Below are 14,454 nucleotides of genomic sequence, written 5' to 3' on the forward strand. Positions count from 1 at the left end.
ACCAGGAACAATATGGTTTATTTCGAATTGCAACAATTCTTATACTGTGAATTTCAATGAGGGATTTAATTGATTTATTTACAAAAATACTAATGATTTACACAGACAAATGAGAGGTTTTTCAAAGGAGATGTGCTGACCTACAGAGGCAAATAAGAGATTCTTCTATGGGGAGATAACTGGATTACACTGGAAATTTGGGGTTTTCAATGGGTATTGGATTGAATGTAATACTACAAAAATAAAGGGCTTATGGAATTTAAGGCTGGGGTTATATGCTACTTACAAAGCAAGCCTTGGTTTAGGATTCAGGAAAGCCAGCTGGATCTCAGGACACTCTAGACCGATAGGGCAAGAGGTCTGGTCACTGTACTCTCAAAGATGGTAAGGTTCAGCAGCCTTCTCTCCATCCTCCTTCTCCTGTCTACCCGGTTTTGGTGTGTGTGTGTCCTAGTACAGTCCCACTTATATAGCAAAAATGACATCACTAATTTTAAAATATTAGGGGAGTACCTTGTAACTATCCCTGCCACTCAGATAGGACAGTTACCATCCCTCTCTCCACACCCCTCCATCCGGATTGGTTCAGGGGAGGAAAGCACCATCTGTCTGTTTGCATTTATTACCATTCTTTGTTCTCATTACCACTTTTTTGGCAAAAGCTAGTTATGGATCATAACTTCATAATTATACGATCCCCTGCCATGTGAAACATATATTCGGTTTTAGCTGGTCATAAAGAAATAGGTGAGCCGATCGCCAACTCTGTACGATGTAACATTTTTTCCTTTTCATAAAATATACAACAGTTATGAATCTGTAAATGGTCAAGCCTGTTGCTAATTTAATTTTCCATCTATTCACAAACTGTCACATATGTCACCTATTAAGATCAGCCAGAAAACTAGTCTAACTGCTCATTTCAGTCCACAAAGTCCCATGTAAATGGAATTTATATCCCCAAAACCACCTGGAAATTACAAGAAAAGTGGCAGGAAATTAAATGAATCCTCAGCCGAATTGCTGCGCAAAATGCCTAAAAATGAAATCAGTCTTTTAGTGTCTATTGGGAGTGCCTTGTTCAACATGTGGGAGGGCTGCCTTATCCCCCACATCCATCTGTTCCCTTGGGTCAGCCAGTGACCACAGAGGTTTATGAGTCCCTTTGAAATTGGCAGTTTGCTCTTTGAAGTGGGTCCAGGAAGGACTCACACCTGCTTGTCATGCTTCAGCCACATTTTGGCTTCTTTGAACTCTCTGAGCTCCTGCCTTCATGTCTGCAGAACAGGGAATTACTATGCCCTCAGCAGCATAACATTTTATTGCGGGATTGTTATAGGATATGTGTGATATCCAGCGGGAAGTGGGGCTTTGTCATTATGAAGTTCCTGCCTCAGCCCGAACAGTTTTTTCCTGATGTAGGTGTCTCTTCAAAGGTGACTGGAATTTTGTGGGTTGAAACAGAATATACATTTGCTTTGGTCACCCCCCACATCATATTTCCCTGACATTTTCTGTGTGAGCAGTGCTATCTTTTTCCAGTGTGGCTTTTGAAAGCTGTTTTATTTTCAGACATGTGCAGGCCGTTTTTGCTTTTAATGTTTAACATCCTGTTTTGAAGGTCACAGGATTCTTTGATTTCTCCTTCTTGGGTGACTTTATATTGCTGCTCTTCTATAGATGATGATGGGTAGGCCCCCTTTCCACATGGTTCTTTAATTTGACATGAACAAAGAGAAAAAGCCAGGCCATTTTTGGTTGCAGTGTTTAAAGGGCTGCTGTTAGTATGAAAGGGAAAGCAAAAGCCATTTTTGGTTGTAGTGTTGAGATTCTTGCCCCTCATGTGAAATAAAAGTAAAGCAAGGTTGTTTTTGTTTGCAGTGCTTAAATCCTTGCCACTCATGTGACAGGGAAAGCAAAGCAAGGCCGTTTTTGATGGCAGTGTTTAAATGCTGCTGTTCAGGTAAAAGGGGCTTCTGTTTGGCTAGGGCAGAAGCCGCCCTGTCTAGCTTTCCTTTTTCTACAGCCCTTGGCCTGCCAACTTCTCGAGGAGGAATCAAATAAAAGATGGGTTACCTCTACGTCACTGACAGAGATGAAGCTACAAATATAACTTCTCAAGGAGGGCCTGTCGGCCTGGGACCATCATTGCTCTGCTGTGTTAGCAGTGCCCTAACAACATGGCCGATGGCATTTGGAGCAGGACCGGAGGCGCCCACTAGCCTCATTCTGGGTGCCTGATTGGCTGCTGCCCTGCCTATCATCATTGAGCCGGGAGCTAGCAGGTGAACGCCGGCCACATCCAAGGGCCACACCTAAGGGCAGAGGCTCACAGCGTCTGTCCCTGTCTGGGCCTGAGGGGGCCAACCCCCTTCATATCGATACTGTACCTGGGGCTCCTCACGTGGATTTTTGCACCTTTACCTGGTAAGCCGCAGTACGTTCACTCTCCATTCCTTCTGCTAACCTCCTCCCTCGCAACACCCCCTTACACCTCATGGGTGACCTCGCTTCACTGCCTCCTTCCCAGTTCCCCCCCTTCTATGCCACTATTCATCTTACCCCCACGTAGCACTGTCTTGCCCACCTGGCACCTGCCTGCACTACTGGCCTGCTAACCTTCCTAGTGCCGTGCCAATTCCTGGTACCTGGAGCTACACTTGACTGCACTACACCTGCAAGGGCAAATCACTTCCTTGTTACCAATGACCCTGAGCACATCACCTCAGCTCGCCCCATGCAAAATGCATGTTCCTGGAATTGCGATCATTGCAGCAATCTAGTGTTTTCCACCCTTGTCCTGATTGCCTGAAAGTGGATCTATATGTGATTTTTATATCTGGCGATGCATCTATTGTCTTCTGCATTTTATCCGGATTGCCAAAAAAACGAATCTAGCTGTGTTTAAAAAATGATTGCTGCATCTATGTCTATCTTTATTACATATTTGATGTAGCCCTCGTAACATGAGGTGTGGCTTTCCCAAGTTGTGCTACCTAACCTAGTGTAACCTTACTTACCTGTACTACACATTTTATGTAGCCCCTGTAACATGAGGTGTGGCTTTGCCAAGTTGTGCTACTTTACCTACTGTAACCTTGCTTAGCTTTACCACATACTTGATGTAGCCTCCCATAACATGAGGCGTGGCTTTGCCAGGTTGTGCTACCTTACCTCCTGTATCATTGCTACCTGTACTTCATACTTGATGTAGCCACCTGCAACATGAGGTGTGGTTTTACCAAGTTGTGCAACCTTACCTCCTGTAACTTTGCTTACTTGCTCTACATACTTCATGTAGCCCACCATAACATGAGGCGTGGCCTTGCCAAGTTGTATACACACCCCAACTCTGTCCGTAATCTTATGCTTATTCTTGCACTTCACTAATGTATTATGCACTACCTGTAGCTAGCGCCTGGATGCCTCAGCACTTGTTGCACTTTAATAAATGTACAATAAAAAAATATGCCTTTTCACTGATTCCAACCTCTTCCTCATACCCGCCTAGTCTGGTTTCAGACCCAATGCGAGGAACTGAATCATCCATAGTCTCTATCTGGGATGATCTCAAAAGAACCTCAGACTCAGAAGGTTGTGCAGCACTTATCCTTCTCAACCACCTCTGGGCTGCCTTTGACACCATTGACCACTGCATCCTCATTAACCGACTCTACTCACACGGCAACAGGAATGCAGCATTGAAGTGGATATCCTCCTTCCTCTTCAACAGATCCCAAATTACATACAAACCTCCCTTCTCCTCTACTACAAGCCCTGTCACTCTCTATTACCCTTGCTCTTTAACTTATACCTAGGGCCCCTGCCCGCTCTAATCCATTCACATAGCCTGACTTGCTACAACTATGCAGATGGCACCAAAATCATCTTTAAGTTCCCAAAGGACACTTCCAGCCCCTCCCCTGACTTTTACTCCTGCCTCACAGAAATCGACCACTAAATGACAACTAACCACCTCATTCTCAATCCAGGAAAAACTGAAATCATGATCTGTGGGAAGACTGCCCTATTTCCCCAACATGCTGGTTGGCCTATGTCCCTAGCCCCCCCCCCCCCACCCCCAAACACAGTAAAGAAACTTGGATGTACCAAGGATGCAAGCCTGACACTATCACATCACATCAACTCTGTTACAAAATCATTCTATTTACACCTACTCATTCTCCAACAAATATTCCACTACCTTACCTGTCCTCAGAGAGTTGCTGCAATCATGACTACCATTCTCTTTTTCCTAGGGTATGCCAACTCCGGAAACCTGGGCGCCCCTGTATCTCAACTCATAAAAGTCCAACAAGTCCAAAACACTGCAGCCAGGCTCCTCCAGTCCCTCGGCCCTGGACACCCACCCTCCTTGTCCTGCACTGGCTCCCTGTCGGGCGATGGTCAACCTTCAAGGCTATGTGCATCACCCATGATCCGCTGCACAACACATGCCCAGTAATCTTACAACACATGCTCATCCCCTACAGACCCAACAGACACTTGCGATCAGGCATAGCACCCCTCTTGATCATACCTTGTGCTAAATCAACCAGAATAGGAGGACCCTCATTCTCCATCCAAGCACCCAAAATATGGCACGCTATCCCACTCAGCATGCGCCACATAGCAGATCACCTCGCTGTCCAGAAGGCTGTCAAGACCTGGCTCTTCCCAGTTGCATCTTGATTGTCCTAACCTGCCTTTCAGGGGATCTTTGCTTCCCAGTAAGATAGGTGAGGCATTGGTGAGTCGCATAAGGAGATTCCAAGAAGGGGCCAAGCTCGCACAGAAAGGACTCTCATAAACCCGCACAACAGGACCAACAATTCATCAACAAAATAAGTAATCACACAAGACTCAAGGATACGTATCACACTCCATCTCGATGGATGCTTGTCGCATCCCTGGAAGAGATGGTCACCCACCCACACACATCTGTAATCACCCGCTACTCAATCTCATATTGCATATCACCTCTGCACACTAGAATGTAGCTAAATCCAATGATAAAAATTCAGTTCAACTGAACACATGAAGAGTTTCCTTGACTCGCATACTCTCCCGATCACCTTCACAGTGGCCAGTTCTATTTGGGTCACTAACAGGGACTTAGACAACCCTACCCATCTCTGAACTGGCTAAAATGCACACGCACATTCGGTCCCCCAAGCATATTCATCCAATAGCACTTTTCAGGCCATACCAATATGTGCTATATATAATGGTTGTGTTGAGCTATCCCTTGATATGGCGCTGAAAAATAATGGAATGGCAAGTAGTGATGATTAATAAATTCCTTTTATTTTTGTGATGTTAGAGCCTTTGTGGATGACACGTGTTTCGGCAGAGCTGCCTTTATCGAATCCAGGCTATATAGATAGCTCATAAGTCACTGCATAATGCATAAAGGTGCTGAAGTTCACAGGGATGAATCCCTCCTGGTACAAAGAAGTCCTCCGTATGTACGAGTGTCCTGACTTCTTTGTACCAGGAGGGATTCATCCCTGTGAACTTCAGCACCTTTATGCATTATGCAGTGACTTATGAGCTATCTATATAGCCTATATATATAGCCTGGATTCGATGAAGGCAGCTCTGCCGAAACACGTGTCATCCACAAAGGCTCTAACATCACAAAAATAAAAGGAATTTATTAATCATCACTACTTGCCATTCCATTATTTTTCGGCGCACTATCAAGGGATAGCTCAACACAACCATTATATATTGTCACAAACGGAGTGGAGGGACCCTAAGTCTCCGTAGTAGCTAAACCTGGTGCGACACAAGATCTTTAACATCACCTCAACTTTTATGGACAAACCCTTTTAATTTAACGGGGCGCGTAGGTACTGCAGCAGGTGTCATCACAAACAGTCCCTCACCAAGGATGCAATATGTGCTATACACATGCCATATTACATTGCATAACATAAGCAATATTTCCCATAATCCGACATAATCGAAACACTTCCATAGCTTTCAGCTTTTAGTTTGTATTCGAGAATAAGCTTGCGAGGGTTCCCCGGGGAATGTGCTTGCCCCAGTGGATTATGGGGTGGCAAGTTCTAATTGGAGCACAAACGGTGTTTACCTTATCTGTGGCGACCGGGCTCTGTCAGTTAATTGGCATGCTGAGATCATTTTTAAATGGTTGATATAACTCAGTGGTCCATTGAGCAGGAAGCTCTGCTGCTTTCACAGTTTGAACGTGGATGCATCGTTGCACACAATTCCTTTCAAATATCTGCGTTTGTTTGTCCTCTTTGCTTAATTAAACAGCTGCAATTACTGTTGCATCCAACTGAATGTTAATTTGACAAACGTGTTTGTTGACAAGAGTTGTATTTTCTAATCTTAAAAGCGTGTACAACGTTACCCTTTGAACGTAACAAATTAACGTATTGGTGCAGTGTGAGGCACAGCCATAGATTTTTATTCATCATGCACATGCCCTGCAAACACTCTTTGAAAGAACATCCCCAATTGCTGGAATTCTGTTCAGAGTGCTGGCAGTATTGTTTTATGTGCCTGCACCAAGTACTGTTGTATGCATTACTCAGGATACAGCCATTCATCTTATGTTGCAATGTGTACGAAATGGAACTTCTTCATCTTAATGCAAAGCAATTACCGAAGTGTGCTTTGTGCTAAACTTCATTTAACAAGCCAATAAAGTTTTAATGTGTAACATCTGCTTAACCCTGTGGCACCCTAGCGTGAACTTGACTTACAAGCCCATTATCGCCGTACGCACAGAACGCCGTTCCCGCTGAAGTCAGACTAGAATGTTCTTTTGTGTTTCAGGGTGGTTATGCTGCCTACCGGTATGCCCAGCCTGCCACAGCCGCCACAGCTGCCTACAGCGACAGGTAAGCTTCATGGCACCTTTATGACTGTTCAGCATTGATGACGGACGTTTTGGAGAGTATTGAAGGGGGGAGGGGCTGGGGGGCGGGAGGGGGGGTCAACGTAGGCCGTTGTTCTAGAACCTGCAGCAGCTCAGCCAAGCCGACAGCTAAATTGAAATATTGTGGGGAGGAGGAGGGATGGCGTGGAGTCCTCTGCACACATTCTATTTGGGAATCTTAATATGTGGTAGTGTCGAACCCTTCTACTGGTTTAAAAAGGGAAGTTCCTTCAGGCAACATGGGCAAAAATGCGCCTCACACATACATGTTTTATGGGATTACCCGAGTTTTTTTTTTTTGAGTGTATGTCTTCATGACCCACATAAGAGCTCAACAATATTTGATGACAGCTGAAGTGGGCATTGGTCAACATCATGGCGGGCATGCAAATCGGCAATGGTCGCAGGTCAATTGCCCACTGACAGGTCTTCATGTTAGCCAATCTCCCTTTGCCCCTCAGTTGTCAGAAAAAGAAACTTTTCAACACAATTAATTTACAGCAACATCATTAACAACAAGTGGAAGCATGACCTTCCTATAAACCTTGGCTGGGGGAAAGTTAATGCACACAGTCTGAGTGCTCTCAAAACGCTAGCTGTGCCGAAAACACTCAGAGGCATTCACTGCCGGAGTTGGACATCCAACACCTCATTCACATCCAACCTTTCAAAGGAATGTCTCTTTTACCTCCCTCACCTACACCTTCATTTATCAATATTATCGATGATTTTGCTTTAAGACACAGCAGAGTCGAAAACAGGAGGCAGTCTTGTCAAAACATATCAAACTATGGAAACAAAGACTAGAGAATGCAAAGCCCTGATGCCCAGTGTATTTTTCCAGTTAGTTGAAACACAATTAATGCCCGTGCACAGAGTCAACGCGAAACACATTACACGAACACGTGTACAATGGTGTCTCACTCATATAACGACTTGGTTGCAAAGACTAAGGGCCTGATTTAGAAATACACGTTTGAATTGGAAAACCCCATTGAACAAGGCTCTGTAAATCAGGCCTTGCTCTGCACTGAAGTTCAAAAACATTCATAGCTTATGTACTTGCATTATTTTTTAAAGTTGCATAAGTGAGACCCAACTGTAGCCCTGAACACATGTTATTATTTAGTGTCAAGCAGGATTCTTTCATTGAAAAAAAATGGACCAAGCCCGTGACATTTCAATTCACACGTGTGCAGTGTCATCGAACTCCATCCGCTCCCAGTGCATGACTCTGAAAGATCAGAAGCACTGATCAGGCATCACCGCTGTACTTGCCAACAGGTCAATTCTTATCCCAATGAAATGGACTATTTGAAAGAAGGTCTCGCTCCCAGCGAACATTAACATTACTTGCTGCATGAAACATTTGAATCTTCTGTGTCTTTATGGATCTCATAAACATGGGAATGTTTTGTTGCTCAATGTTTTTTTTTCTTTCGTTTGTTAATGAGATCAATGCAATGGGTGTTCATATGTATTTGCATTGCATGCGTAGTTGCCTCAAAACGTGCTTATGTTGGCAATGGTTCATTTATAAACTTTGACGAGAATTATTTTGCATGTTTGGCTGAGGCATGCTGTATCAGACAGGTAAGCAAGCACTTTAAAACAAAAAAACAGTACTGTGTTGCATTAAACAAAAATAAACTGTGCAGGGAAGTTGAGCACTTCACATTGTTACACCTGCGTTTGGGCAAGCTTGTCGCGTGCAAATATGTGTTTTATATGATTTCCTGTAATTTAAATGGTAGCATGTTGTAGCTGCAGTGCTTATTGTGGGCCCTTTTACTTGGCATCAGAGATCACAACCTATCTATTTTAATGACCATTTGGCTCTTGAGCAAGTAGATATTTTACCTAAGAACCAGATGTACTAAAATGGGGAAATAGGTTTTGAAAATCCTAGTAATGCCTAATTTCAAATGAGGTGTTCCAATACGTCTTTATTTTAAATCCTATTGAAAGACAAAATTGTGCCACCGAGAAATGTCCAACATGGAAGTGAGACAGCCGATTGTGGTGCACGCGTGCTCGACGCTCTACTGTCTACAATCTTAATACAGTGGATACAGGCTGAAATGTATGTATGTGGCTCAACGATTTCTAATCAAAGTAAATACAACAGAGAGGAAATATTGTCAACAGATTATGTATGGCTAGATAGCTGGGACCATATTATCGGAATTTTGCATTGGTGCAAAATCAATGAGCAAGCGTGGCAACCACGCACTAGTGCAAAGGAAAATCCTTCAATGTGTGTCTGAACCATATTAAAGGACTGGATAAACATTACCTTGCTGCAACATCCACTGAAGTATACATTTCTGTGCGCTAGGACACTTTTTACCCGAATGCTAATTTCCCTTGCACCAGTGCAAATGTCTTTAATACCGCCCCTGAAGTTGCATCACTGGGTGATCTCTGCTCGCTTAAACCATTATAACAGTGCATCAGTGTGTTTGCCTGTCATCTTAGATATATAGCAACTAAAGTATTTCAGATCCACGTGGTTGTCAAGTCTCTATCTCCTCATTTTGATTCGTGTGTTATACTACACTTGAGTAATGCACATCGAGGCATTGACAATCCTTATGTCTTCTAATAATAAACACTAGTCATGCCTCCTACATCGCTCGCAATTTAATTTAAAACAGTCAGAAGTAGTATTGGTAATGTATGCTTTTTTATATTTTAGCAAATAATCTTTTACATGTGCGTGATTAGAAGGCATTGATGGATTTGGTCGACATTACTGTCATCAAAGGCTTTGAAATTCTACGTAGTAGCTGGCAATGGACCTCATTACGAGGTTGGAGGTAGTCATGGCGCTATTAGCACCATGACTACCTCTAATACCGGTTCCGAGTCCGCCCTCGTTCAATGGGGACTTCCCGGTCTATTCTGACCTTTGAAAAAGCCATTCCCCATTCCCATTTCAGCCCCCACAGGGCTCAATGGGAAGGGGGAGGCGCTAATAACGGTACCGCAAATTGCGGTACCGTTATTAGCTCTGAAGTCCCTTAACGGGCCCCGTCCATAACGCCTCGTAAAACCAGGCGTTAAGGAAGGGACCCGCTAAGGGACCTCGGAATAGGGCACAAAGGGATTACCGGCACCGATGTCCTTAACGGTGCCCGGTATCCCTTTGCGCCCACCTCGTAATGAGGCCCAATGTGTTTTGCAAAAAGTTGCCTTATAGAAAGGGATTGTGGCGGCTACAATGATCGATTACAGGGGCCATATGTACCAATTGATTTCTTAAGGGACAGTAGCAGGTGGCGGGAACGAACAGCATCTATTTTGGTGGAAGATAACGAGAAGATCCGCACTAGGCTTTCCTTTCTGAGGAAGACAGAAGGAAACAACCGAGCGCACAGAGAGTTGGATAGTAAGACTCAAGGCAGGGCATGGCAAAGTCATTTGTTTAAGATAGAGGTGGCATTGGTGAACGTTACATTATGTGGCAAGCAGATAATGGAAACACGAAACAATGGTGGAATCAAATGCACATTGTAGTTAAAAACTTCTTGTTCTCCAAAACCTGTGACCAAAACATATGTTGCTGCATATGGAGACAAATTGCCTGCCTGTGACCTTTGAAGAGGAATATTTGGGGGATAATTTCAGTTTGGCGAGAGCTTGTCGCTAGAAGGATGCTGATAGATCAGTGATCAGCATTGTGGTTGTGACAGAATGATAGATCGCCAGGATCAGAAGCTGCAAGATGTCAAATTGAGAGATGAGATACACACATTGAGCGTGTGTATGTGCAGTGTGACTCTCGAGTGATGGTCTGGGGATGCTCCAGCATAATCTTAAAACATCAGCCACAGAATGGCTTGTATATGCATTGAAACCTTCCAATGGCAATGTCAGAGATAAAGAATTAAAAAAAAAAAACAAATATGCCAACAAAAACATAGAAAGAAAGAATGAAACTGTAGCTTAGTAATAGAAAATATCCATTTCCTAAAACTGTGCAGAAACTTCTGTGCAATGAAAGCTCATGGCCACTGCCACATTTTACATTTTCGATGACACAGGTCGCCCCCCCCATCCCTAAATTCCTTGAGTGTTCGGCCTGTTCTTTGTCTACTTAATAACACACTACTGAGGTGTGGGGCTTTTATGTAGAACAACTCATATGATCCCACAATCCCGAGGTCATCCCTTCTAGGGACCAACATCACAGAAAGTAACAATTCATTTTGGCTACTGCCACACAGCTCGCCGGCTCCTAAGTGCCAGTTTCAGTGCACCCGAACACATCATTTGCAGTACAGCAACCGACTTTTCTCCTGTAAATACTGAGAGGTGCTTCCATCATTCACAGGGATGTCATTTAGGGGTTGCCAGGGGTCGCAACTGCAACCCCTGAAGTCTCCCTTGCTACCCCTTTGATCTGCCTTGCTACCCCTAAACAAAATAAAAAAAAACTATAAAAAAATATATTTGTGGCCAGCAGCATGTGGCTCTTTGGTTCTGGAGTGGCTGGTTTTCTGGTAGCCATAGCCGGTAAGATAGCTCAGTCGGTGGAGCGCTCGTTGCTGCAATGTGTGTGAGATATGCAGGTTGCAGGTTCGACTCCCAGCAAGGCCAGCCAGCTTTTCTTCCTGCTGAGGTTGATAAATGAGTACCAACACAAGTTGGGTGATATTTTATGTATATTTGTTCTAAATGAAGCGCTTAAGCATAAGTGATATATAATAACACACCATTATCGTTTGGCCATGGACGGCTGCTTGCATTCACAGTAATTTGATAATGTGGGCCTATTCACACTGATATTAATGAAACATATGGTGATCCATTCTTGTATGCAATGTATATCACTTTACTGTGATAGCGTAAACATGTTTTTCATAGTGAACTTAGAAACAATGCTATGTGATGCCACTTCCTGTTTTGTAAAGGGGTGAAAAGGCGTGTTCCATCGCTTCCTGCAATGTCACTTCAGGATGGGGTCAGATGACATAACTTCCTGTGATGTTATTTAGCGGTCAAGGGTCGTGCGATGTCACTTCCGCTACCCCTGGCATTTTGGTGAAATTACGGCCCTGAGTGTTCACCTGAAAATTGTGTGTTGGCCTTTTAAAAAAGAATCACATTATATGATGGCACAACCAATCTATATTTGCCGCAAACACACTGCAAGAAATGATGAACCATGGTCTGATTATGGCCCAACGTGCAAAAAATCACCCGAATTAGTTGTGTCAGCGTTATGCAAATTATCAAATTGACTGGGATTGTTCCAGGGCAGTTATTCATCTTCTGTTGCTGTTATTGCACAGTCATCACTTTCAGCAGTTCTTCGCTTTCCTTTGAAATAAAAAAATGCACTGAGCATATGTGTTGTTAAACTAACATAGGTAAGGAGTTGTGAAGCCATGGGTAGGGTGTACACAGGGCATATTTCCATTGGAGGGAGGAAGATGTTGAGTTGGGTCGAGCTTTGAGGTCTACTGTGATGCCTGTGTTTCAGTGTTAGCATGGATGTGTTGCAATAACGAACACACGACAAGAGAACTACCATTCTGCTATATTCCTTGGGGAGAAAAAGCCAGACTCAATAGGCAGGATTATCGGATGGAAATGTGTATACATTTATCCAAACATATTAACATAACACAGCAACTCATTTTCATACATTAGGCATTTCTACAACTTTTCAGTCTGGCAAGAGGTAGACACATGCTGAAGTACATTTGTTTGGCTTAAAACCAATCTAGTGCAAGAATCAGATAATATCATCGGGGAGCACATATGTAGTTTCGAGTGAAGGAAGCACTTTGGCATTCCCAGAATAGACACATATCTCTAGCTGGGTGTAAGGTAAGGAAGGATGCTGCCATTTGAGGTTTCACTGATGTATCACTGCAGAATCAGTCACAATACACGTAGGTGTCTTTTGGTTCTGTAGGTCATCCAATTATAGATTCCTCAACCAATATTAGTTTGGGGTAGCTTCTTTATTGCCACATATGTAAATATTCACTGAAAAAACCTTAGTTAAGAATCAGTTGAGTTGCGCAAATTAAAATCAAGAAAACCCTTGAAATTCAGCAGATATGGAAGTCATGACCAGCTTAACTCGGTGCGCTCCCATTATTGTCCCCCAGAATGCTTTGGCATGCCTAATGCTGTTTTATGTCATTGTGAATCCCTTCTCTTATAATATAAATGTGCTCATGGGCTTTGCAACAGAAATGCCCCGAGTTACGCTAGTCATAACTTCCCACATCCGCTGATTTTCAAGGGTTTTGATGCATTAAATCTGCGCCATTTAACTGCATCTTAACTAAGGTTTTTTCAGTCAATTTCAAGGGTTTTCCTATACCTCGTTTTTTTTCACGGGCCACTAGCCATTGCCTTTGGCCATGGCCAGTGGCCACGACCTTTGGCCATGTCCACTGTACGTGTTCCCATAATATGTAACTTTTGGACCCACTAGGTGGCCAGGGACTTTGGCCGTGGCCACTATACATGTCTTTTGGGTCCATGAGCCAAGGCATTCGGCCGTGGCCAGTGAACACGTTCTTCAGCCGTGCCAACTGTATATTTTAAAACACTACCGGACCAGTGGCCACTGTACATGTTCCCCAATATGTTTCTAATGGGGTCACTATACATGTCTTCCGGGCCTATTAGTGTCCACTGTATATTTTAAAACACTACCTTTCTTTCTTATTCACTAGCCATAGGCTTTGCCCATGACCATTGGACCTGCTCTTCAACCGTGGCCGCTTTACATGTTTCCCCAGTAGCTTTCTTGCGGTCCCACTAGCCATGGCTCTCAGCCAGGGCCAGTACCCCTGGCCTTCAGCTGTGGCCTCTAAACATATTGCTCCAATAGGTTTCCTAAATGAGTCCACTAGCCATGGCGTTCAGCCTTGGCCACAGCACCATCTTTCTTTGGGCAAACTAGTCATTACCTTTAGCCATGGCCAGTTACCACAGCCTTTGGGCGTGTCCACTTTCCATATTGCACCCATTGATATGTTGCCCCAATAGGTGTCCACCTTCATATAGCACCATGTAGTCCCTAAAGTAACCCAGTACACATATCCGTCAGCCACAACCATTACTCCCACCTCACTGAAGCTGTACAATTCCTCTTTCTTTGAAGTCATCAAATTTGTTACTATCTTTTTAAAAAGAAAAGTTTTTCCCATAACTGCGTTTATATTTGCAATGTACTACAAATATCCCTGGTTATCGGTAAATGCCAGCAAATGACCACAGTTATTTTCATGTGACACACTTTCATTCCCAATCCCCTTTTCTATGATAAACCCAGTTAACCCTGTTATGCAAAAACAGTGGAGCTCTGAACTTGGTCCTCAGCCCCTCCCCAACTCCCCAATTTCACCTGGTGTCCTCCTTCCCCCTCCCCACCTCTAGCCTGATACAATTTCACTATTTTTCCTCCTCCAAATGGGATTTTTTCTACTTCCCATGTTCGGCTGACCACAGTTTTACCTATTATATCCGTGGTTATCTCTCTCATTGAGCAAAATAAAGGGTGTCTTTTT

The 14,454-nt window shown here is 43.7% G+C and overlaps 1 protein-coding gene across 21 annotated transcripts in view; it reads left to right on the forward strand.

The window, feature by feature from the left end:
• RBFOX1 (RNA binding fox-1 homolog 1) overlaps nt 1-14,454 on the forward strand; it is a 1,014,010-nt gene that overhangs the window by 836,404 nt on the left and 163,152 nt on the right. For all 21 annotated transcript variants that reach the window (XR_011303135.1, XR_011303137.1, XR_011303136.1 and 18 more), the window contains one exon: nt 6,814-6,878. Coding sequence is in view for 18 of the 21 variants with exons in the window: in XM_069646785.1 (XP_069502886.1) it covers nt 6,814-6,878 (65 nt within the window). In the remaining 3 variants the exon portion in view is untranslated. The remainder of the gene's footprint in view (nt 1-6,813; nt 6,879-14,454) is intronic.

Source organism: Ambystoma mexicanum, chromosome 2q (assembly GCF_040938575.1).
Source record: "Ambystoma mexicanum isolate Mex_15411 chromosome 2q, UKY_AmexF1_1, whole genome shotgun sequence".
Lineage (NCBI taxonomy): Eukaryota > Metazoa > Chordata > Amphibia > Caudata > Ambystomatidae > Ambystoma > Ambystoma mexicanum.